The sequence below is a fragment of the Myotis daubentonii genome, chromosome 9 (assembly GCF_963259705.1).
Source record: "Myotis daubentonii chromosome 9, mMyoDau2.1, whole genome shotgun sequence".
Classification (NCBI taxonomy): Eukaryota; Metazoa; Chordata; class Mammalia; order Chiroptera; family Vespertilionidae; genus Myotis; species Myotis daubentonii.
Window position 1 is genome coordinate 78145536 of NC_081848.1, and position 27143 is coordinate 78172678.

General features: G+C 39.0%; 1 protein-coding gene across 10 annotated transcripts in view; it reads right to left on the reverse strand.

Annotated features, from left to right (window-relative positions):
- Positions 1-27143, reverse strand: part of QSER1 (glutamine and serine rich 1) — a 59032-nt gene that overhangs the window by 15067 nt on the left and 16822 nt on the right. For 8 of the 10 annotated variants that reach the window (XM_059709744.1, XM_059709750.1, XM_059709747.1 and 5 more), the window contains 5 exons: positions 22784-26470; positions 10291-10616; positions 9236-9352; positions 8562-8695; positions 4557-4768 (listed from right to left, as the gene is read on the reverse strand). In XM_059709744.1, coding sequence (XP_059565727.1) covers positions 4557-4768; positions 8562-8695; positions 9236-9352; positions 10291-10616; positions 22784-26470 — 4476 coding nt within the window. Of the gene's footprint in view, positions 1-4556; positions 4769-8561; positions 8696-9235; positions 9353-10290; positions 10617-18150; positions 19001-22783; positions 26471-27143 lie in introns of those variants that run through there. The other 2 variants (XM_059709748.1, XM_059709753.1) reach the window with 2 other exon arrangements.

The window sequence follows — 27143 nt, forward strand, 5'->3', positions numbered from 1 at the left end:
CCCAGTGATGGCGAACCTATGACACGCATGTCAGAGGTGATACGCGAACTCATTTTTTGGTTGATTTTTCTTTGTTAAATGGCATTTAAATATATAAAATAAATATAAAAAATATAAGTCTTTGTTTTACTATGGTTGCAAATATCAAAAAATTTCTATATGTGACACGGCACCAGAGTTAAGTTAGGGTTTTTCAAAATGCTGACACGGCGAGCTCAAAAGGTTCGCCATCACTGCCCTAGCCAGTTTGGCTCAGTGGATAGTGTGTTGGCCTGTGGACCGAAGGGTCCTAGGTTCAATTCTGGTCAAGGGCACATGCCTGGGTTTCAGGCTGGATCCAACGTGCAGGAGGCAGCCAATCAATGATTCCCTCTCATCACTGATGTTTCTATCTCTCTCTTACTCTCCCTTCCTCTCTAAAATCAGTAATAATAAAAAAAAAGTGAAATGTCAACCTACAAATTGGAAGAAAATGTTTTTAAATTATGTATCTGATAAGTGTTAAATATCTAGACTGCATAAAAAACACCCACAACTCAAGAACAAAAGGAAAAATGACCCAATTTAAAAATGTTCAAAGGATTTGAATAGACATTTCTGCATAGATAAGCAATGGCAAGTACATGAAAAGATGCTGAACACCATTAGAGGTTAGGAAAATATAAGTCAAAACCATAGTGAGACAAGTGTTGGTACGATGTGAAGAAATTGGAACCCCCATGCATTGCTGGTAGGAATGTAAAATGGGCAACGATAGTGAAAAACAGCTTGGCAATTTCTCAAAAAACTAAGCATACATTGTCACATGACTCAGCAATTTCACTTCTAGGTATATACCACAAAGAATGGAAAACAAGGACACAGATATTTGTATGCCAATGTTCATTGCAGAGGGGGAAACAATCCAAGTGTCTATCAAGAGATTAAAAATTAAACTAAATGAATGTATGTACAGGTAGATAAACTTACAATGGGATAGTACTGGACCATAAAAAGGAATGAAGTTCTAATTCATGCTATAATATGGATGAACCTTGAAAACATTATGCTAAATGAAATAAGCCAGAAACACTTATACGAGATATTTAGAACAGGCAAATTCATGAAGACAGAAAGTAGATTAGAGATTACCAGCAGCTGGGGGAAAGGGAGTTAATGCTTATAGTTACAAAGCTTCTGTTTGGGGTGATGAAAGTTTTGGAAATAGTTGTGATAGTTGCATAATAATGTGAATATAATTAATGCTACTGATTTGTATACTTAAAAATGGTTAAGCCCTAGCCAACTTGGCTCAGTGGATAGAGAGTCAGCCTGCAGACTGAAGGGTCCCAGGTTCAATTCCGGCCAAGGGCACATGCCTGGGTTGCGGGCTCGATCCCCAGTAGGTGGCGTGCAGGAGGCAGCCGAATGATTCTCTCTCATCATTGATGTTTCCATCTCTCTCTCCTCTCCCTTCCTCTCTGAAATCAATAAAGAAATACATATTTTTTTAAAAAATAATAAAAATAAAAATGGTTAAAATGGCAAATTTTGTTCTATTTTACCACAATTTTTTAAAATATGATGAAAATGAAATAGAATATGTACATCAGTGAGCAAACAAGTATCTTCACATGACCAATGAAAGTTATAAAATCATTCATGCATCAAAGATATATTTAAAAGGTAAGATGAACCAATAGATCTTAATGTAACAGGAATGAAAAGCTGAAGAAACTACTACTTCTCAAGTTTGTCAAATAAAAAATTTCCCTGAGTAACAAAAATATCCATAATTATCTGAAAAGGTAATTAAAATACTCCTCCCTGTCCCAACTACATATCTATGTAAGGCTAAGTTTTCTTCATATACTTTAACCAAAATAATCTATATTATAAAAGGCCTGTGGCCGTAACGCCCAAAGACTGAACTCACCAGGAGGTGTACTGATGGGTCCTGCGGTCGCTGCGGCAGGCAGGACTTGTGGGTCACCAGGAGGTGCATGGAGCACCTCTTGTTCCCCCCCCCACCCCCGAAAGCCACTCACGGTGGCAGGGCCTGCGCCCGGGGGCCCACGGCTTTCGGCAGCTAGTATATAATGACAAACTGAATGTAGAAGCAAATATGAAAATGCTACTCTTCTAAATACTGTTAACTTAGGAAAATACAGTTATTTTAAAGAAATATTTTTAAAATTTGTTTTAACTGATACTTAGTAAATATAAATAATAGAAAACCTAAGTATTTTGGAATCCTCACTGTATCCTCACTTAAAGATTATTAAGAAGTTTTGTTTTGTTTTTTAAATATAGTCTATTGATTTTTTTACAGAGAGGAAGGGAGAGAGATAGTTAGAAACATCGATGAGAGAGAAACATCGATCAGCTGCCTCCTGCACACTCCCCGCTGGGGACGTGCCTGCAACCAAGGTACATGCCCTTGACCAGAATCGAACCTGGGACCCTTGAGTCCGCAGGCCGACGCTCTATCCACTGAGCCAAACCAGTCAGGGCTATTAAGAAGTTTTGAAATAAATAGGTTGGAAACCAAAAGCCTGTTAATTTATATTTATTATTAATATTTGCCTTCTTGCCCTGGCCAGTTTGACTTAATGGTTAGAGCACTGCCCCGCAGACTGAAGGGTCTTGAATTATCAGTCAAGTGCATGTACCTGGGTTGCAGGTTCCCCAGGCTCGATCCCTGGTTGGGGCAGGAGGCAACCAATAGATGTGTTTCTCTCACATCAATGTTTCTGTCTCTACACCTCCCTGTAATAACTACTCTGTAATAACTACTTAAATCTGTGGTTGGAAAGCAACAGTATGAAATATGCAAATGAATCGGTATGCCAATAAAACTTTATTTATAGACTAGGTTGCAGATCCTATTTGGCTCACTGTCCAGAGTTTGCTACCTTTGCTCTAGACAACGGAACCATTTGAAATTTCTTGCCTATTGTAATTATACAATAAGTTTGATGGCTAATGAAATGTGTACTGACATTTTCTTGTGTTTTACAACTACCTGAGGTTTTATTTCTAAGAAAGTAAATATTTATGTATAACCTACATAAATGCTCTTTGGTGTTTCCAAAATTTTTAAGAGTGAACAAGGGTTCTAAGGTAAGAAAAAATTGATAACTGATTTATTTCAATCTTTTCATGTTATAAAAGAGAAGTAAAGCACAGAGGTTACCTAGCTTAGCCATAGGCAACTGGTTGGCTGGTGGCAGTATGCATTACAGTATACTAGAGGCCCAGTGCACGAAATTCATGCACAGGAGAGGGGGTGTCCTTCAGCCCAGCCTGCACCCTCTCCAATCTGGGACCCCTTTGGGGATGTCTGCCTGCCGGTCAGGCCTAAACTGGCAGTCAGACATCCCTCTCACAATCCAGGACCACTGGCTCCTAATTGCTTGCCTGCCTGCCTGCCTGATGGCTCCCAACTGCCCTCCCCTGCCAGCCTGATCACCCCAACTGCCCTCCCCTGCCAGCCTGATCGCCCCCAACTGCCCTCCCCTGCCAGCCTGATCGCCCCCAACTGCCCTCCCCTGCCAGCCTGATCGCCCCCAACTGCCCTCCCCTGCCGGCCTGATCGCCCCCTAACTGCCCTCCCCTGCAGGCCTGATCGCCCCCTAACTGCCTCTGCCTTGGCCCCCACCACCATGGCTTTGTCCAGAAGGAAGGCAGGATGATTGGAAGATGTCCAGTCAACCTGGTCTAATTAGCATATTACCCTTTTATTAGTATATGATTGATAAAATCCCATATATATATGAATATCCTATTTAATGAGGAATATGCTAATTATCCATTATGCCCTGAGGTATAACGACCAAGCGCATCACAACCAGATCATGGATCAGCAGGAGGGTGGGCCAGCAAGGTACAAGTGGGCTGCAGAGAGCTACAGGAGAGTGCAGGGCAACAAGCTATGAGGGGGGGCAGGGGGAGATACGGGAGGGTGGCAGGGACTTACTGGCACACGGATTCATGCACAGGGCTACTAATATATATATATATATATAATATAGAGTTTCAGAGTTGCTGCTTCCTAGGCTTATTTTACTCTTCTAGCATAAACACAAACTCAGACATTCAGAACTAGAGTAGTGGTTCTCAACCTTCTGGCCCTTTAAATACAGTTCCTCATGTTGTGACCCAACCATAAAATTATTTTCATTGCTACTTCATAACTGTAATGTTGCTATTGTTATGAATCGTAAGGTAAATATCTGATATGCAGGATGGTCTTGGGCGACCCCTGTGAAAGGGTCGTTCGACCGCCAAAGGGGTCGCAACCCACAGGTTGAGAACTGCTGAACTAGAGGATTCTTAGTAAATCATCTGAGAACTGGCATTACTAAGGTCTTCTTCAGTTCACTGCTTTTTCTACTTCACAAGGCTATATGTGTGGGCAAACTGATCAGGGAAAGTGAATTTATTTTTATGAAAGTCTGATTAGGTAGCTAAACCCCCTAAAGATAAATAAATATTGAATCATCAGCACCACTACTTCTCCCCATTTATGTAGAAGATGTAAAGTAATTAAGGTACTCATTTCATGGAGAACTCACCCTCATTACTACTACTAGAATGGACCTCAGGAGATGAATCAGACTGGGATGATGAAAATTCTTCTTTCCATTTCTTTCGTTTCTTTGGTGGTGGCTCAGCCTTTACTTTGAGCTGTTTACCTTTGGGTTTCATGGAAGGGGCTTTTGTAGTCGTTTTTGGTGTTGGAGGATCAGAAGTTTTACTGCTATTACTAGGCTTCGCCTGAACAGTTCTGTAATGTTATAAACAGACTTCATTAACACACTGAAATCTTGTCAAATTAAAATAAATTAGAACAAATGAAAAAAAAAAAAAAAGAGAGAAAGACTGGAGAACACTTTCACTTCCTCAACAATAGCTCCAAAATAAAGTCCAAGTCCTATACCTCTCCAATGCTGAATCCCCCAAATTCTCTTGAAATGCATTCTTTTTTTTTTTTTTAAATATATTTTATTGATTTTTTACAGAGAGGAAGGGAGAGAGATAGAGAGTTAGAAACATCGATGAGAGAGAAACATCGATCAGCTGCCTCCTGCACACTCCCCACTGGGGATGTGCCCGCAACCCAGGTACATGCCCTTGACCGGAATCGAACCTGGGACCTTTCAGTCCGCAAGCCGACGCTCTATCCACTGAGCCAAACCGGCTTCGGCGTGAAATGCATTCTTTACTGACATTCAATACTCAGTTACTAAGGGACTATTAATTCAGTCCCTATTTCTCTCTCTTCACTACCCCCTCCCTTTATGAACTAATTTTCCCAAATATGAGGCTGTATAGCACAGGGGTGGGCAACCCCTGGCATGGGTGCCAAACATGGCATGCCAATAACTTTTGCTGGCACGCGAAACCCTCTCTTATAATCTTCCACTTACAATTTTTTTCTTAATATCAACTTTTTTATTTTTCAGATAAATTCAGTGTAGGTGCATCTTAGATAAATAATTTTACATAACAAGTTATCTTAAAGACCATAGACATGGATTGACAAGAGAGGGGAAGAGCAATTTCTATGCCTTTGCCTTAAACTCTCCCTGCCTTCTTAGATCCGACCAGTGTTTTGGTTTCCTCCACATACACTTGTGAATCTTTGTTCTCAGTGATGAATTTTGTTAAGTCTCCTAATAGGAGTAGCCTGACGGATGAAAGTAGTAGTTCGTGCATATCTCTGAAGGTCACGAAATATAAACCTGATGTAAAATCTGTCATCAGTGATGCAGCAGCAAAAGTCCCACTGATAATATCAAACGGAGTCATAAAGTTTTCTGTCGGACTATCAGTGTACATGTATACATTAAAAAATAAATGTATTTTTCATCATCATATACTGTGTTTTTGTCGCTCGAATGAATTTTATTATTCAAGGTTCTTCACATACATATACCTTAGAAGATATCAAGTAGGCGTAACATATTCTCAAAAAATTAGGGTTGGCATGCAGAAGAATTTTGAGTCAGAGATTTTGCAGGTTTTGGCACGCACTCACAAAAAAGTTGCCCACCCCTGGTATAGCAGATGATCAGTGGGCTTTGGGAAGTAATACATGATAAACCCTTCAAAGCTACATCTAGCTGTGAACATAAAAAACTCTCACATGTGGTGTAGGTTTTGATGTGGAGACCCAACTGTATCTGTCCTGGAGCCCCTTAAGAACATCTACTATAGCCCAAGCTGGTTTGGTTCAGTGGATAGAGCAACGGCCTGCGGACAGAAGGGTCCTGGGTTCGATTGCAATTAAGGGCACATGCCTGGTCTCTGGGCTCAATCCCCAGTAGGGGGCACGCAGGAGGCAGCCAATCAATGATTCTCTCTCATCATTGATGTTTCTCTCCCTTTCTCTCTGAAGTCAATAAAAATGTATTAAAAAGAAGATCTATATACGAGTGCTAGAGATTTAAATGGATCAAATTCCATTATAAAAATAAGGTGAGCTGTTTCCAATAAGTTGGAATTTTAATCAACTAGACCTTCCTAGCACTAGATTGAGAATAACTAGTGCAGTGGTTCTCAACCTGTGGGTTGCGACCCCTTTGGCGGTCGAACGACCCTTTCACAGGGGTCGCCTAAGATCATCCTGTGATATTTACATTACGATTCATAACAGTAGCAACATTACAGTTATGAAGTAGCAATGAAAATAATTTTATGGTTGGGTCACAACATGAGGAACTGTATTTAAAGGGCCAGAAGGTTGAGAACTACTGAACTACTGTATCTCCTTTCCCATACAGACCACAGGGAATGTGGCTAGGTCAGTGTCCTTCCAGATTCATGCTGCCAACAACTCAGTTACATTAATATGATGATAATTCTATTGTACACTTGCTTAATAATACACACTGAGTGGCCAGATTATTATGACCACCTGACGTTGGTAGGCAAATTAGCTATAATTTTGCGCTGAAGTTGCTAGAGGGCCAGACCATTATAAATAGGGAAGCAGGTTGTTTACCACAACAGAAGTGATTTTTTCTGAAGATATGGGTAAACAATGCGATTTAACAGCCTTTGAATGTGGGATATACATTATGATGAGTGGCCAGATTATTATGACCACCTGACGTTTGTAGGCAAATTAGCCGTACACTGCATCTTATGGGATATGGAAGCCGAAGGCCTGTTCGAACACCTTTGCTGTCTGCAGTTACCAAGATAAAGCATCTCCAATTCACACAGGAACACAAGGATTGGACAGTCGAGCATTGGAAAAAAGTCATGTGGTCCGATGAATTACATTTCCAGTTGCATCATGCAGATGGCAGAGTGAGAATTTGGCGGAAACAGCATGAAAGCATGCACCCCACATACATGAGTACAACCCTTCAAGCTGGTGGGGGCAGTGTTATGGTTTGGGGCATGTTTTCCTGGCATGATTTGGGCCCTTTATTTCATGTGGAACAATGTCTGAATAGCACAACAAACCATTATCATTTTCAACAAACCATTATACTTTATGTATAAAAAAAGATTGTCTTACTCTAGGTCACAAAAAGCTGAACTCAAACCTTGACTACAAATTCTTTTTCTTCTCACTTCTTCAAAAAGAATTAATTATTCCCTAGGGCTGAATTTTTAGACTTGTATATAATGGGGGGAAAATCTGTCTCTTTGATATAATTCTTTTTTTAAAAACATATTTTATTGATTTTTTACAGAGAGGAAGGGAGAGGGATAGAGAGTTAGAAACATCGATGAGAGAGAAACATCGACCAGCTGCCTCCTGCACACCTCCTACTGGGGATGTGCCCGCAACCAAGGTATATGCCCTTGACCGGAATCGAACCTGGGACCTTTCAGTCCGCAGGCCGATGCTCAATCTACTGAGCTAAACCGGTTTGGCTGATATAATTCTTTATACAAGACATCACCAATAATAAGCTCTCCAATAATTACTACACAAACATCTATAATAATTAAAGCGTAATATGCTAATTAGACCAGACATCCTTCTGAGTGACTTTCCAGAAGAAGCTGGGACTGTGAGGGAAGCCCAGGTCCCGGGTGCCTGCCGGTTGCCGGAGGGAAGCCAGTGCCAGCAGCCAGGGGAAGGAAGGCCTACTCTTTTTAAAAAATATATATTTTATTGATTTTTTACAGAGAGGAAGGGAGAGGGATAGAGAGTTAGAAACAATCAGCTGCCTCCTGCACACCTCCTACTGGGGATGTGCCCGTAACCAAGGTACATGCTCTTTTTTATTTTAAATATATTTTATTGATTTTTTACAGAGAAGAAGAGAGAGCATGCTGCCCGCCTGGCTTCCATGTGGCACCGCTGGGCAGCACAGAGGCCCAGGCTGCACTCTAGCCCATGGCGTCCGGCCACGTTAATCGCATCTCTGCATGGGGACTCGGGCACCGTGACTCAGGCGGAGGGGGCGCGTGGGGGCCCGGGAGGCCAAGAGGTCAGCTGGGACCTGCCCTTCCACGTCAGATGCTTGCGCTTCGATCATCAGCCAGGTCTAGGACCACACCCATGCACAAACTTCATGCACCGGGCCTCTAGTATTATATAAAAAAATAAATACCTGCTAGTTTGTGAAGGCTTACTTCTTGGCTTTTTGGAACACACTCTGACATATTCCTTTTTGTTTGTGTTTTCAATGAACTTCACATATATCCTTTTGTATTTACTCTTTGCGTCTCCAAAATATCCAAGGTACTAAGGAAAAAGCAACACTTTGAATTACATAATTATACATTCTGTACATAGAATATCACTTTGTCAGCTTGAATGTCACATAACCATCCTTCACGTTTTTCAAAACGCAGCTCTGGGCAGGCTAATTGCACCCTTAATAAAAATGATCCTAGGCTAATTCTTAACTGCAGGCTCATACACAGAAGCAATTTCATTTGGTTAATTATTAGATATTTACTTAATGCTATTAAATAAGTACATAAGTATAAAAGAATAACCTCTGTAAATCTTCTGGTAAATCGGGATAATCAACATTAAGCGTCTCTGAGCCCATCTAAACTCTTACCTTCCACCAGCAAGAAGATTATGACTCACTTTATTGTGGTGTTCTGAAACTGAAGCTGCAATATCTCCAAGGTATGCCTGTACTCTGTTATTCAAATTTTATGCTATTTTATAAATGCTCAATATAAAATATATTTAAATTTAAATCATTCTATATTTTCCACAGGATCACTGTCAAAAAATAGGAAAGCTAATATAAACAAACATTTTGCTTACACTATTTGTAGCAGCAAATTCTCTTTGCCCAACTCGAATTTCAGGAACAAACTTCTGTAATAAAGCTTTCTGTACTTTCCAAATAGCTGGCGGTTCTTTTCCTGTTTTTAAAGCCTCCTATAATAAGCAGAATTAATTACATTTACAAACACTAGCAACATATGCTAGATTTATAGAATCTTAGAGTTAAAAGGAATCTTAAAAACCTATCTAGAGCAACCTTTTATCTTTTACCTTAGCTGAATTTTTATAATAATTCATAAAAGCTGGCTATTCAGTCTCTGCTTAAATTCTTCCAGATATAGGGAGCACACCAACATGCAAAGTAGCCCATTACCCTTTTGTATAGCTATTGGAAAATTTTTCTGATATTTTCATGTATTACTTATGCAGTTTTATAACAGTAGATACATATTTAAAAAGACAATAAACAAATATGCTGAAATAATAACAGCAGTTAATTGTGAATGGAATATAGATTATTTGAATTTTGTACTCATTGTACTTTTTAATGCTGTTCCTTTCCACCCCAATTAAAAAATAAAACCAAAGCAAACACACAGAAACTCAAACATAAGTTTTCTTAAACATAGATAAAATTTTCTTGTGTGAAATTGTAAAGTTCTACTCATGGTTCTATAATTTGAAATTATAAAAATAAGTCTAATTCTACTTTTACATTATACTCCTGTTATTTTCTTTAAACTTTAAAATTAAATAATCATTTTCTCAATCTCCTAATAGTATACAATTAGTTGAGAGCCTTGAAAAAAAAAATTAACATTTCAAAACTGCTCTAGTCGCTAGTACATAAATGCAACATATTGACTAGTCAGAAATACATAAGACTCAGATACAAGTTAAAATTATTTTAAGTTATTTTCCTTTATATAATATCTGGTATATACTAGTGATTTTATTATTGAACAATGATAAAGAATATAACTTTATGAATTTCAAGCTAGGTACATACTACTGAAGTCATCATGAAAGCTAAAATAGTACATTCCCACTAAACTATACATAGCCTTTATACCTGTGAACATTCACATCACCTTAAAAGTCTCTATGTCTTCTATCTTTACCACAAACTCATCACGCTCTCTGTATTGGCCTTCTCCTCCACTTTCTGTGTTCTCATCATCTGTAAAACCTTCTATGGCAATAGTGTCTTGTCCTTTTGCAAATTGGTCTGAAGGAAGACCATCAAGTTCGATGGGCTTTGGGAGTTCTGTAGAGCCTTTATTTTCCAGGATATTTACTGCAGATGAAGTAGAGTAGAAAGGTTCTTGCTTAATTGTACCCACAGAGGTGGAGGAAGTAGAAGTACCAGTAGTATTGGCAGTTAGGCTAGTAGTTACCACCTGTAGGGCTTCTGAAACTAGATCAAGCAAATACAAATAAATAATAAAAATAATTAAACATAACAGCTTAAAAAGAAACAATTATTTTTGCCTAAAATTATTTGAAATGCCCAGCTTGTGTGGGCTCAGTGATTCAGCATCTACGAACCAGGAAGTCAAGGTTCGATTCCCAGTGAGGGCACATTTCCGGGTTGTGAGCTCGATCCCCAATAGGGGGCATGCATGAGGCAATTGATCAATGATTCTCTCATCATTGATGTGTCCATCTCTCCCTCTCCCTTCCTCTCTGAAATCAATAAAAAATATATTTAAAAAAGTACTTGAAACAGTCAAAAACTGCAGAAAGAAATTAAAGAATGGTTGTTAATTTTCAATAATCAAAGTGGTGGGCATTACAGACTGAGAACCTCCATTGACCTACAATGACCCTAAGTCCACTTAAGTAATATAAAGATATTTTAAAAAGAATAGAGTCACAAAAGTGATGCAAATTAAGTAAGGGTCAGCTGACCAAAGCTGTGAAATATTCCTAGAAGAACAGCCAATTGTATGTAGGAAAGGAAAACAACAACCCCAAAATATTCTGAACCAGCTCTAGAAGCCATAAAATAAAAAGGATTACAATGTAATAATATGAAAAACTGTATGCTAACAAATAACTTACATGAAATGGACAAATTTCCTAGACACAAACTACCAAAATAGACTCAAGAAAAAACTGAATTCTGGATAGACCAGTGATTTCTTTCTTTTTTTTACTTTATATATATTTTATTGATTTTTTTACAGAGAGGAAGGGAGAGGGATAGAGAGCTAGAAACATCGATCAGCTGCCTCCTGCACACCTCCCACTGGGGATGTGCCCACAACCAAAGTACATGCCTTGACAGGAATCAAACGTGGGACCTTTCAGTCCGCAGGCCGATGCTCTATCCACTGAGCCAAACCAGTCAGGGCTAGACCAGTGATTTTCAACTGATGTCATAAGAATTTTGAAAACACGCAGTATTTAGTCAGGGGCACTGACCTCTTTTCCCTTAGATTATCAAATTTAAAAATGACAACAGCTGCCCTAGCCAGTGTTTCTCAGTGGGTTGAGCTTAGCCGCATGCACTAAGAGGTCACCAGTTTGATTCCTCCTTAGGGCACATGCCTAGGTTGTGGGCTTGAGGAGGTAGCCAATCAGTGTTGATGTTTTTCGCTCTCTCCCTCTCCCTTCCTCTCTCAAATTAATAAAAACATTTTTTAAAATGACAACAGCCATCGGTGGGAACGAATCAAAATTATACCTATTTTTTTTGTCAGATCAGCAGGAAATATACTTTTGGTATGCCGTAGAATTTTAGTAATTAGTTTATGTGTGCCATGAGATAAAAAAGGTTGAAAATTATTGGAATAGACCAATAACAAATAAAGAGAATAAAAGAAATTTTAAAACATCCCACAAAGATAAAGATAAGCACATGCCTAAATGGGTTCACCCAACAGTTTAATAAGAATACTAATCCCTGCTAAATTCCAAAAAATAGGAGGAAGTACTTCCAGACTCATTTTTTGAGACTGGTATTATTCCAATACCTAAACCAGACAAAAATACCATGAAAAAAAACTATAGATCAGTATCCCTCATGAATATATACACAAAAATCTCCAAAACAAACAAACAAAAAAACTATGAGAAAATCTACCAACATAAAAAAGAATGACCCAAGTGGGTTTTATCCTAGGAATGCATGCTTAGTTTAACATCTGAAAATCAACCAATCATCATATTAATATAAAAAAGTACAAAAACCAAGGATCATCTCAATGAGCACAGAAAAAGCATTTGACAAAATTCAGTATCATGAATAAACACTTTCATGATACAAATACTCACAAACTAAAAATAGAAGGGAACGTCTTCAACCTGATAAAGGGTATCTATCTATAAAAAAATCCAGTTAATATCATGCTTATTAGTAAAGGAATAATTCTGACTTTCAGTCTTATTATTTAAGAAATATATTTCATGCCTAAATTGGTTTAATTATACAAATCACTGTACTTTTATGTTTGAAAATTTCCATAATTAAGCAAATTTTTTAAAGTGTATAACTTCCAAACTAGTAGAGAGATAAATGTATAATACTGTGTGATGTCCTTTATATGAAGTTTTAAAACAAGCCAAAACAAAAGTATAGTGTGTAGGGATGCATACACAGGTGGTAAAATGATAGAAGAAAAGCAAGGAAGTGATTACCATCCAACTCAGTGATTAATTCTAAAGGTTATGAGTTAGGTTTAATTTAATACTCAATTTATTTTTGTACTTTTTTGCTTTCTAATGTGTAGAATTTAATGTCATAAGTTTTCTTCTTTGCTCCACATTCTTGGTACATCCCATTGGTTTTAAAATACAATGCTCCACGGTCCTTTCTAAGTGGTTTGTCACTTCAGTTCTGGTTTCCTTTTTAAGCCATGAGTAGTTTAGAATTGTAACAAGTTATTTAGAAGTTTTTAAATAAAAACTTATTTTTATTTCTTTATATCTTTCTTTTTTCTTTTTGCCTGGCCGATGTGGTTCAGCTGATTGATACATAAATTGGCTTAATTATGCCAATCACTGTACTTTTGTTTATGTTTGAAAATTTCCATAATTAAAAGTTAAGCAAATATCTTTTTAAAAGAATGTATAACTTTCAAATTAATTGAGGGAAAAATGTAAAATACTGTACAATGAAATTGCTGCATATGGTCAGAAAATGTGGCTTAAATGTCTGCATTTTCAAATTTATGGAAATTTTTATGTGTTTTTCCTGTGTGTGTTATAGTCCATATGTGAGTTTTATTTCATAAGAAAAATGTTCTGAAAGAAAGAAAAGAGATATGGAAAAATACACTAAATATGCTACCAATAATAAAATTAGTACAGCAATATTAAAAACAGAAATGGGAAATTAAATGGGGAAAAGAGATATTTTGTTATGATAAAAGAAATTTAACTATAGTAAAATTGTATGCACCTGATTACATAGGTTCAAAACATATCAAATAAACTGTATTCGATAAATAATTAAATGTAGTTGGAAACTTTTAACACACCTTTTTCAGGAATCAACAGATCAAGCAATCTAAAAACAAATAAGGATAGGGAGGATTTTAAAAAACTTTTTTATTATTAAACATTTCAAACATACACAAAAGTAGAGAATACAAACCCTCGTGGTACCATAGCTCAGTGGTAGCAACCATGAACATTTTGGTATACTTCTTTCATCTACCCATTCATCACATAGTGAAAAATGAGATATAAAGGATTTAATGAAACCTATTAACACTTGTTACTCATGGAATTTATAAAAATTGACCATTTACCCAGCTACTAATAAAATTTCCATACATTTAAAGATGCAGACATTATTTAAGCCATATTTCCTTGATAATAATATAACAGGGCCACAAGTCAGTAACAAAAGAATGCCAAAAACAACAACAAACACCAAAACCTACTAGGAAATAGGCAAAAACTACTATTCTTAATAATTTTTGGGTTAAAAAGGAAATAAAAACTGTAATGACAAACCATTTAGAAGGGACAGTGAGAGCATTACAAATTGAAACCAGAGGGATAGAGACAGAGTGTTGTGCAAAAAAGAAAACTAACACTTCAATGGCAATAGTTAGAAAGTGAGCAAATACAAACATGAAGTATTATACTCAAGAAGCCAAAGAGAGAATATTAAATTGAAACCAGGGAACATAGGAAAAAAGAACTGATAAAAGCGAAAATTAAGAAAAAGTGAGTAAAAAATGATAAAAGAATAAAAAAAGTACTTAGGTTTCTTGAAAAGACTCATTCAATAGGTAAACTTTTCACAAATCAATCAACAAAAAGATTCAAATAGTCATTTGGAACAAAAAAGAACATAATTACAGAAATAGAGGGGAATAAAAACTTATGAGGGAAGACTTCGCTAGGTTGCTGAGTAGTTTAGAGCTTTGTCCTAATACACCAAGTTGTGGGTTTGATCCCCAGTCAGAGCACATATAAGAAGCAATCAATGAGCCGAAACCGGTTTGGCTCAGTGGATAGAGCGTCGGCTTGCAGACTGAAAGGTCCTAGGTTCGATTCCGGTCAAGGGCATGTACCTGGGTTGCGGGCACATCCCCAGTAGGAGATGTGCAGGAGGCAGCTGATGGATGTTTCTCTCTCATCGATGTTTCTAACTCTCTATCTCTCTCCCTTCCTCTCTGTAAAAAATCAATAAAATACATTAAAAAAAAAAGAAGCAATCAATGAATGCATAAACAAGTGGAACAACAAATAGATGTTTCTATCTCTCTCTAAAAATCAATAATAAAAAAAAATGTATAAGCACTGACCTAAGAACGAGAAGGTCAAAGTTCGATTCCTGGTCAGGGCACATGCTCGGGTTGCAGGTTTGATCCCTGTGTGGGGTGTGTAGGGGGCTGCCAATCAATGATTCTCTCATCACTGATGTTTCTATCTCTCTCTCTCACTCTTCCTTCCTCTCTTAAATCAATAAAAAGTTTTTTTTTAATGTATAAGGGAATACTATGTACAATTTTGTAACAACAAACTTTAAAATTAAGCAAAAGGGATGATTTTTACTAGAAAATATACCTTTCTTAAATTGACCCAGATAGATCAAACTACCTCAGGAAAAAACTGCAAAGTCCCAGACATATTCTTAGAAAGTTTAACCAAATCCCTATAATATGTAATAAACTTCAAAATATTCCTGAATACAAACAAGAATAAGACAAAAGAAAACCAGTACAAACTAATCTCATTTATGAATCTAGGTCTAAAATCCTATATAATAAAAGGCTAATATGCAAATCAACCAAACAATGGAACGACCGGTTGCTATGACATGCACTGACCACCAGGGGGCAGATGCTCAACAAATGGGGAGCACCCACAGGGGAAGCACCACTCTGCCAGAAGCCAGGCTCAAGGCTGGTGAGTGCAGCGGCGGTGGCGGGTGCCTCTCCCACCTCCGCGGCAGCGCTAAGGATGTCCGACTGCCAGTTTAGCCCCGCTCCCCACAGAAAGCGGGCCTAAGCCGTCAGTCGGATGTCCCCTGAGGGCTCTCGGACTGCAAGAGGGTGCAGGCCGGGCAAATGGAACCCCCCCAAGTGCACGAATTTCGTGCACTGGGCCTCTAGTCTATAATAATAAAAGCATAATATGCTAATTAGACCAGAGGAAGCCAGGGCTGCGAGGGAAGCCCAGGCCCCAGGTGCCTTAGGGAAGCAGGTGCCGGTAGCCGGGGGAAGGAAGGCCTACTCTTGCACAAATTTCATGCATCATGTCTCTAGTTCCAAATAAAATACCAGCAACTTAAATTTTACAATGGGTTAAAAAAATGCATCATGACCAAGTAGAGTATGGTAGAATTTTTTTTAAAAAAGGATTTAGCAATAAGAAATCAACTGAGCCCTAGCCAGTTTATCTCAGTGGATAGAGTGTTGGACTGCGGACTGAAGGATCCTGGGTTCGATTCCAGTCAAGGGCACATACCTCAGTTGCAGGCTTTGATCCCCTGCCCTTAGTCTGGGTGTGTGTGGGAGGCAACCAATCCATGTGTCTCTTTCACATCGATGTTTCTCTCTGTCCATGCCCCTCCCTTCCACTCTCTCTAAAAATGAATGGAAAATATCCTTGGGTGAGGATTAACAAAAAAAAAAGGAATAAAGAAGTAAACTGGCCGAAACTGGTTTGGCTCAGTGGATAGAGCGTCGGCCTGCGGACTGAAAGGTCCCGGGTTCGATTCTGGTCAGGGGCATGTGCCTGGGTTGCGGGCATATCCCCAGTAGGAGATGTGCAGGAGGCAGCTGATCGATGTTTCTCTCTCATTGATGTTTCTGGCTCTCTATCTCTCTCCCTTCCTCTCTGTAAAAAATCAATAAAATATATTTTTTAAAAAAAAAAGAAGTAAACTGAATTCATAGTTAAAAACTTTCTGATGAAGAAAACTCCAGATCTGCCGAAACCGGTTTGGCTCAGTGGATAGAGCGTCGGCCTGTGGACTGAGGGGTCCCAGGTTCGATTCCGGTCAAGGGCATGTACCTCGGTTGCGGGCATATCCCCAGTGGGGGATGTGCAGGAGGCAGCTGATCGATGTTTCTCCCTCATCAATGTTTCTAACTATCTCTCTCCCTTCCTCTCTGTAAAAAATCAATAAAAAAAATATTAAAAAAAAAAAAAAAAAAAGAAAACTCCAGATCTAGATGGCTTCACTAGCAAATTCAGCCAAACATCTGTGGAAGAAATACTACCACCAAATCTTTTACAGAGAATACAAAAGAAGGGAACACTACCCAATTCATTTATGAAGTCAGCAATAACCAGATATCAAAACCAGACAAATGAATTACAAAAAGGAAACTACAGTGGGGCCTTGACTTACGAGTTTAATTCGTTCCGTGACGGAGCTCGTAACTCAAATTACTCGTATGTCAAATCAATTTTCACCATTACAATGAATTGAAATGCCATTAATCCGTTCCAGACACCCAAAAAACACCGCAATTGTTTTGTTAAATTGTTTTTAAAAAAGAAAAATGTATTTTAAAATAACGAATATTGTATAAAAACACAATACTGAACAATAGAATGTAGTGCAATAAACTTGTTTTATTAAGTTTAATATACAGCATTTACCTTGGAGATCAAACGACTTAAAGATGCTGATGGAGTTGGAGGAGAAAGGCTGAACTGAATAACTGAATAACTGAATCTTATTTGCTGATTTTTGCCCTTTTTGCCATGTTCTGGGAGCCGGTCCATGCTTGCTGTTTCAAGGGACCTGGCATATATGGCATACTGTTCTTAATATGTTTGCTCACCTTCTTGGCACTATGTGTTTTAACCAAGGTCTCCTCTCTGAGAAAGGTTGTTTCCCCAGGTAGGGATTTTCCCCTGAAGTTAGGGAGGGAATAAAACCCCTCAACTAAGTGCCAGGTGGGTAATTAATCACTTTAACTACGAACAATCATGCTTAAGCTACATAATCTTTTCTCCCTGGAATGGAGATAAGAAACGCCCTAACCTTTGTAATAGAGATTGATAGGATTGAATCAACTGGTATAAATACAGATGTAACAAGACAGAACTTAGAACACAGAACTTAGAAGAGAACCAAGAGAGACAGAACCTAGGCACAGAACCTACACAGAACGTTCTCTAGAGACAGAAGAACTTCGCTGGAGAGAACATGGCAAAAGATCCTGGACTGAACCTGACTACAGAAATTGGCAAGAGAACCTGACTAGAACCTGGTGACTGAACCTGGCTGGAGAACCTGGACAGAACCTGGCTGAAGAACCTAGTGAGGGAACATGGCTACAGAACCTTGCTGGAGATCCGAAGCAGAACCTCTCTGGAGATCCAGACCAGAACTTGGCTGGAGATCCGGGCTAGAGATCCTGGCTAGGCTGCTGATCAACTGAACGCTGTCTCCGTGTCATTCCTTCTTCGCCGACTCCGTCCACACCTTTGGGAACCCCTGGACCTGCTGGGGCTGGACCCCGGCAGCCATGCTTTCATCACTTTCATCTACAGGAGTTTTCGATAAAAACCTGTCCAATGAGATCTGTTTCATCCTCCCTTTCAGAATATTTCTGAAATGAGTTAGGCAAGTGTCATTAAATAGCTCCATCGCACGCCCAGTTGCAATTTTTTCTGGGTGTTTCTTTTGAATAAAGTCTGAAAGTTTCTCCCACATTCCCAACATTTCCTTCATCTCACTTATAGAGATAACCTCCTCCTCCTCCTCCGTGTCATCTATTTCCTACAAAACCTCCGTGTGCTGCTGCGTCTGTAGCTCCTTTAGCTCCTGCATTGTCAGTTCCTCGGAGTGCTCCTCGATGAGCTCGTTGATGTCACCTTCCTTTATATCCGCGCTCGCTGCCTCACCATGTCTGACAACGGAGTGAATGCCGGTCCTCTTTTTAAAATTTTCGAACCAGCCCCGACCGGCTTTAAACGGCTCGCCCGATGCCTCGTCCATTGAAGTGCCTGGGGTCTGCTGCAGCCAATCAGCGTAAATAGCTCGTGCCTTCTCGCAGATTATAGCCTTCGTCACGGTATCTCCTGTGAGCTGCTTCTCCGTTAACCACACCATCAGCAGCTTCTCCATATTTTCATGGATAGATGTCCGCTGTTCAGAAATTATTGTAACGCCCTTGGCTGGAGTTGTAGCCTGTATCGGCTCCTTCTGCTTCAGGATGGTGCAGATCATAGAAGTGCTGCGCTCGTACCGCTTCGCCAAGTCGATTACAGGCACACCTTGGTCATGTTTTTCGATAATTTCTTTCTTTAATTCAATGCACATCATCCGCTTCTGCTTCTCAGCACTGTCCTTCGCACTTACTTTCTTCAGATCCATGGCTGAAAAAACCAAGTTTTGCAAAATAACTGCAAGCACAAATGCGAGCACAACACTGATGCTTCAACTAAGAGCTAACCGCGTAAAGTGAATGAGTGAGACACATGATGCTGGGCTGATGTTGTGGCGTTCACTGTGATGTTCGCTGCGCCAACTAGCGGTGGGGTATCTGAAGCTGGCTCGTAACCCGAATTTTAGCTCGCAACTCAAAGCAAAAAATCGGCCAAGAGACGGCTCGTATCTTGAAAAACTTGTTAGTCAGGATACTCGTAAGTCAAGGCCCCACTGTATATACTAATATCGATTGCAAACAGAGATGCAAAAAAAAATTAGAAAGTCGAATCCATTCATGTATAAAAAAAGGGGAAAACTGCATGAAGACCTGGCCTGGTAGCTCAGTTGTTTAGAGCAGCAGTTGCCAACCTTTCAAACCTCATGGACCACCACTGGTCCACAAACCACCGGTTGGTGACTGCCGCTCCAAAGGTTTCCCTAAACCAGCGGTCGCCAACCTTTCAGACCTCACGGACCATCAGTGGTTCGCGGACTATTGGTTGGCGATCGCTGGTTTAGAGGATGGTCCTAATACTCCAAGATTGCAGGTTTGATTGCTGGTCAGGGCATATGTAAGTATCAACCAATGAATGCATATATTAGTGAAACAACAAATCGATGTTTCTCTCTCTAAAACAGTCGCGGGCAAACTACGGCCTGCGGGCTGGATCCGGCCCGTTTGAAATGAATAAAACTAAAAAAAAAAAAAAAAAGACCGTACCCTTTTATGTAATGATGTTTACTTTGAATTTATATTAGTTCACACAAACACTCCATCCATGCTTTTGTTCCGGCCCTCCGGTCCAGTTTAAGAACCCATTGTGGCCCTTGAGTCAAAAAGTTTGCCCACCCCTGCTCTAAAATCAATCAATAAAAGTTTTTTAAAAGAATTTTAAAACAAGAAAATTGCACGATCATTTCAACAGATAAAAAAGCATTTGACAAAATTCAACCTCCATTCATTGTAAAAACTGTCAGCAATCTAAGAAATGTATGGAACTTCTTTAATGTGATAAAAGACATCTACAAAACACATACGGTTAACATCATACTTAATGGCAAGATTGAGTCCTTTCTGCCAAAGATTAAGAACATGATCATGATGTCCAACACATCACTCTCATTAAACATTGTATAAGAAATCCTAGCATGTGTATTAAGACAGGGATAAAAAGGGCATAAGATTAGAAAAGGAAAAATAAATTATCTCTATTTGCAGATGCCATCATTTTCTACATAAAAAATCATACGGAATAAAAATATCCTAGAATAAATGAGTTGTGCATATTTGCAGAATTTAAAATCTATAATAATAAAAGTGTAATATGCAAATCAACCAACGACCGAACAGCAGAACGACCATCCGGATGACCAGGCTATGACATGCTTTGGTGCCAAGCCAGCCACGATTGGCCCGCAGACACTGTGGTGGGTGTGTGGGGCCAGCCAGCGATCACCCTGCAGAGGGAGACCCAGGCCAGCCAAGCAATCGCACTCCACACCTGTCACCCGCAGAGGGAGGTGACCAGTGGCGGGGAAGGGCAGTGCCATACAGATGGCAAGCAGTGGCAATAGTGGGGGTGGGCAACCAGGGGAAGGAAAACCCCAATAGGCCCTGATCGCCGGCCAGGCCTAGGGACCCTACCTGAGGGGTCCCAGATTGCGAAAGGGCACATGCCGGGCTGAGAGACCCCCTCCTCCCCCATGCACGAATTTCATGCACCGGACCTCTAGTTAACATATAAAAGGCAACTGTATTTTTATGATCAACCAAGAATAATTGGAATTTGAAAGCTTTTAAAAGTATAGTTTATAATAAATAGCACCACAAAAACATCCCAGAATAAATCTAACAAAGCATGTATAGGATCTATAGGCCAAAAACTATAAAAAAAGACTAGTGAAATGTAAAAATGTTCATAAATTGTTAAAACTCAAAAAATTGTTAACAGCTGTTTTTCTCAAAATGCTATAGATTCAAGGAAATCAAAATCAAAACCCCGGCAGGAGTTTTTGTAGATGCCAACAGTTGATTTGAAAATGTATGTGGAAAAGGAAAGGAACTAAAATAATCAAAACAATTTTGTAAAAGGCAAGTTTGGAGGACTCACACTGCCTTACCATAAAGCTACAAGAATTAAAATAGTGTGGTATTGGTAAAACCATAAACACATAGGTCAATGTAACAGAATTGAGTCCAGAAATAGATTCATATAAATATGACCAATTGATTTTGACAAAAGTGCAAAAACAACCAATGGAGAAAGGATTGTCTTTTCAACAAGTGGTACTGGAAACACTGGACTTCTATATGTAAAAAAAAATTAACTTCAACCTATATTTCATATCTTACACAAAAATATAATCAAAAGACACCATACTCCTAAATGTAAAATGCAAAACTTTCCAACTTCTAGAAGAAAACAGGAGAAAATTTTTGTAACCATGGGCTAGACAAAAAGCATAGATCATAAAGGAAAAGGTGGATTTATTAGATCTCATCACAATGCCTGCCCTTCAGAATTAAGGGCTGTGGGAATTTAGAAGACAGGAGCACTTATTCTGCCTGCAGTAACTTCCACAATGTGACTTTGAGAATGGTCTTCAAAGATAACTAAGTGTCTGCTGGGCTAAAAATGGAGAGGAGGTAGAAGAAAACCTGTTCAAAGACTCACAGTCCAAGGAACAATGAGAAGTTCAGTTGTCACAGAAGAGGGAACATGGAAAGAGTAGGGCAAGAGAGTAACATATGGAAAAGAAGAATTTTTTCATATTATTTGTCTTTCTTCCCATTAAGCACCAAGTAAGAATTCTTCAGAAACATACTAGCAGATAGCTATGCTAATAGATTTTTTGGGATACCATTTGTTTCATGTCACTTTAGTAGTTAAAAGTAGTCTCAAGTCTGGAAAGAAGCTAAGAACACCACAAAACAAGGTTTAACACTTGAAGCACCACTGTTTATACAAAAGAGCTAGGGTAGAACCAGGAAAACTTGAGTTCAGAATTCAGCTCTGCCACCTACTAGCTGCATGAACCTGGGCAATTCATTTACTCTGTTATATTATCAGTATATTGGAGGTAACAATGCATATCTCCCACCATTGCTACTAGGTTCCTAGCACAGAGGTGGGAGCTATTTTATTATTTTAAATATTTTTTCCTTAGTATATGCTTTAAAATAGTAGTATTTATACTCGTCAATTATTTACATAAGATAGTGTTTCTTAAAACAGTTCTTCTAAATGTTCCCTTAAAGTGATTTGGACATAGTCTGGAGCCAGCTGAAAATTTTATCTTATATTAACTGTACATGCTACATACAATATAGCCACATTTAATAGTAAAATGTTACTCTTCAGGTAAAATTGGCATACCAAAAAAATATGCCAGTTTATACAACAGGGCCCTCAATACAACGCCTCATATTCATAAGCCCACCTCAAGGTGCCTCAGATTAGACAAGTCTGGATAGCATACCATGTAAGTTAAGTTGCATGTGATAAAAAAAAGTCAAGGAAAATACAAAACTACTCCATCAGAAATCCAGAAATTCCTACAGTCAAGGAACACTGGGGGGAAAAAGTCCTTAAGGTACCTACCTGTGCATTTTGTCCTGAAAATTAATTTGCAGACCTGCTTCAAGCGAAAAAAGCTTCAAAGCCAGTCCTACAGCCAGAAGAATAATAGTGGACAGCCATAATTATGAAATCTAAATTTTAAAACTTTACCTGTTTCCTTTTTTTTATCAGAAGTAGTATCCAAAGTAGTTAAGGTAGTAGGGGTGCTTTTATAAATATCCTGACTGCATACTCCAGAATCTTCTTCATCAGATGAGAATGAAGATAAATGTTCTAAGTTTTTAAGTTCCTTATCAACTTTTTCTGATGGACTGTTATCCCCCGTTTCAGACACTAAAGGTGTGGGTATTGTAGATGAAGTCTTTGGAAATGGTGGGGGACAAAATGTACGAACGATCTGGGTCCCTGGTCGTCTAGTCCTGTTAGGCATTCGTACAGCAAGAGTGGAAAACTGTTGCTTGGGCCCAGATTTCAGAAAATCTAAGAAAGAGGCAATAAATCCTGTTTTGACTTCTGGCTGTTTTTCCTCTACTTCTTTGATCTTCTGTCTCATTTTTTCTTGATGCTGATAAACATCATGGCAGCCTTCTGAGGGAGGAGGAGTATATGGCAAATATATATCTGTTCCCCTTGAATTCTGGCGTTTGCCTTGGATAGGTCTTTTCAGCTGTTTCAGATTACTGTTCTCTTCCTCTTTAGTTTGCCCTTTCCCTTTAGTTTTCTTCTTCTGAAGGTTAAAATGCAGTAAATCTTGGTTTTCTTCTTCAATCTTGACACTGATTGCCTCCCCAGGTTGGGCCATGGCCAACAGTGCAAGTGCACTCCTTGTCAGATTCACTGACACACCACTGTCATCACCCCCTAAGGTGAAGTCACTCTCCGATGTAGCGCTCTCTCCACTTATACTTCTACTACTGGAAACGAACTCTTGGTTTCTGTTATTTAATGAACTATCAACAGGAACTTCACAATCATCTTCAAAGTCATGATTGGTAGCAGGCTGTTTCTTGAATGGGCCAGACCTTTGCTCCTGGACTTCATGACTTGGTCCAGTCACTGGTGAAGTTAGTTTAGATGCTTTATTTTGACCTGGTGTTTCAATGTGCTGTTGATCAAGTGTTATTTTTGACTGAAGGGTAGATACTGGTGAAAGGTTTACCGTAACTTGATTTCCATTTAAGGAAATATCATTTATATTCTGTGGCTTTCCTCCTGTAGCTGTTATAGAGTTAAAATCTGAACTTACATGCCCGACATCTAATGACTGCTGAAAATGAGATTTAGAATTACCATCTTCAACAGTTGGGATGGTTTCATTTGAAGTTGACTTGGAAAAATCAGGTGTAACCCCACAAGCTGCTGCTGTAGCTGCTAAGATATCATCCACATTTGATAAAATATTTCTTTCATCATTGAGAAGAATTGCCTCTGGAAAACATATTGATCCAAGGGAAACAAAATGATTCTTTGAATCATGCTGATTTGTTTCACTAAAAGGGCCCTTTGTTGTTAGATGTTGTTGTAAAGGTTTTGAAGACTCAGAGAGGTCCATTTTCATAATTTCAGAATTCTGAGTATGGAGTTGCTGCTGAGAATGATCACCATTGCTCTGAATAATATGACTATCCATTTGAAGAAAAGGATGCACTATTTGTTGAGGACTTGGAACATGATGTACTTGTAAAGACGCCTTTACTTGTCCTAAACCTGCCTGCAGCATTGACTGCTGAAGAATTTGTAAATCACAGGTAGAATCTAAAAGGATCTGTGTATTAGGAAGAGATGCCTGCTGGCCCTGCTCTAAAGTATGATTTGGAATTTGAATCTGAGATGATGCATTAATTATTTGATCATGCTGCTCCTGGACCTTGGCATCATGTACCTTATGTATAAGAGAGTGCTGCTGGTTTAGGTCTTTAGCATTCAATGTTATTTGTGGAGTTTGCATTAAATCAGTTGCCTTCTTAATATCAAGGGCTGCTGCACTATTGACTTGGCCAATTTGTTGGTTAAGTTGTGTCACTGAACCAACCATACTTTCTTCTTTTTTTGAACTTTGTAGAGCAATCCCAACAACGTGATCTTCAAGATGGGAATTACTTCTGATTACGCTCTGAGAATATCTGTCATCTGCCTTTGACACCTTATAAGTTGATTCTTGAACATTAATTTCCCCATCAGATAGCCTTTGGGTCGATGACTCAAGAGATACTTGTGGCTGTAAGACCTGTAACTCTTGCATTGGAAAACCATCTTTTTGCTTTGAAGATGTATACACATTTGAGTCAAGTTTCCTTTCAGCATAAGACTTTGGATCAGGGGAAGGTATGCTGTTCTTTAATGTCTGACAATGAGTAGAGGACGTAAAAGATGACTGAATGGCAGGCAAAAACTTTTGGGACTGGGGAGATGATGACCCTTGAGCTTGAGCATTTTGGGAAGAGTGCATAGAAATATAATTCTGAGTTGTGCTAGACTCTGGCAAACTCTGAGCCCGAGAGGCGGAAGAATAAGAAAGAGAAGGAGCTGTTAATGTTAGGGACTGCCCCGAAGCATAGCTTTCTGAAGGATTAACAACTGACAAAACTTGTGATTGAGATGAATAATTAACCTGTGTCTGGCTAGCTGGTGATAAACCCTGAGAATGACCAGATGAGTAACTTTGAGACTGGCTAACTGAAGATAGATCTCTTGTTTGAGCAGGGTAATTCTCATTTGTAACTGAGGATAACACCTCTTGCTGATTAGAAGAATAATTAAGTGTCTGATTTTCAGAAGTTATAGTCTGAGGTGAACCAGAAAAAGTCAGTGTTTTATATAAGGATGGCAACTTTTCAACTTTGCTGGATCTATAAACCTGTGAATGAACAATAGATGGCACATTATGTGGTTGTACTAAACCATAATTTTGGGACTGACTAACTGATAAAAGGCTTGGTAGTTGTGCTGTAGAATAAATTTGTGCTTGGCCTGATATTACAGAACTCTGGTTATGTAAAGGTTTGGAATAGCTTAGTGTTTGCACAGGAGGAATTATACTTTGAGGTTTGGGAGTCTGAGTTGATGTGAGTGGTTCCTTCGCAGAAGAGCTTTTTACAATTATAGTGGAAGGAGGATACCCTGATGATGGAATTACAGATGAATAAGATTGAGCAAGTTCCACTGATACCTGGGAGGTCTTCTGCTGCAGTCCTCCATTGCTCACCTGAGTGGACTCTCCAATTGGGCTACAGGATAAAGATGACTGCCTGCTTGTTTCCTGAAAATTAACTACATTTGCATTTGATAGATAACTATGTAAGGAATGCTGTGAACCAGTCAGTTGTGCCTGAATAGACTGGGTACCTGAAGGCCGCTGATGGTGTTTAATAACACTACATTCTCGAAGAGCTCTTTCAATGGAAGCAGTAGAATTAGTAAAGAGAGTTGTACTGTAGGCTTGAGGCATTTGCTGGGTTCCCCCAAGTGCTGAAGGCAACAAACTGAACTGAGGTTGTAAAAGATGGGGTGCAGACTCTTGAGCTGAGCGATATGTTGAGGACTGAGGTGGTACACTGTTACATAACACAGAACTGCCCAGGCGCTCAAATGCCAAAGCAGTTGGAACAGTTCCCTGGGAAGTTTTGATTTGTAGCAAAGGGTCATGAGGATTTAGAATTCCATTTGATGTAGTGTTAAAACTTGAATCCTGAAGCACCAAAGGTGAGGTGGTAGCAAAGTTCCTATTGTTGAAGGTGGTGGGATGCTGATAAGCAGAGAGGGCAGAAGGTGAAAGTGTTCCAGTGGTTGGCAAAGGTCCAGTAACGAACAGTTCAGCTGCTGCTGAGGAATGCATACCTATGAAGAGAAGACATGAAGATATTTATGCAATTACCACACAAATACACACACACACACATATATATGTTTTCATAGTAGATACTTATGTAACATTTGCTCACTAAAAAAGCATGTAAACAATACAAGGGTATATAAAATGGAAAGTGATAGTTTCTAACAACAGTCCTACTTTTTGAGAAGATTCTGAAAATTACATTTTCAAATAGCTAGCTTTCTTAAAGCAAAAACAAAATTACAGTTATCAGCAACTCATACCTATAATTGTTACATAAATGTGATTATAAACAGTTAGACAAGGCCAATTAAGAAACCAGTAAAAATGAGTCCTGGCTAGGTGGCTCAATTGGTTAGAGCATCATCCCAATATGCCAAGGTTGTGGGTTCGATCCCCAGTTAGGGCACATAAAGTAGGAACATATGAATGCATAAATAAGTGGAACAACAAATCGATGTCTCTCTCCCCCGCCCCCACCCTCCTTTCCACAATCTCTAAAAATCAATGAAAAAAATGACCTTGAAGATTAACAAAAACCACCTGTAAAAATGCACAATCTCTAGTGATCAATTTAACCAATGCAAAATAACAATGGACAAACTAAAATATTCATTAACATTAAAATTGAAACTAAGCCCTGACCAGTTTGGCTCAGTGGATAGAGCGTCGGCCTGC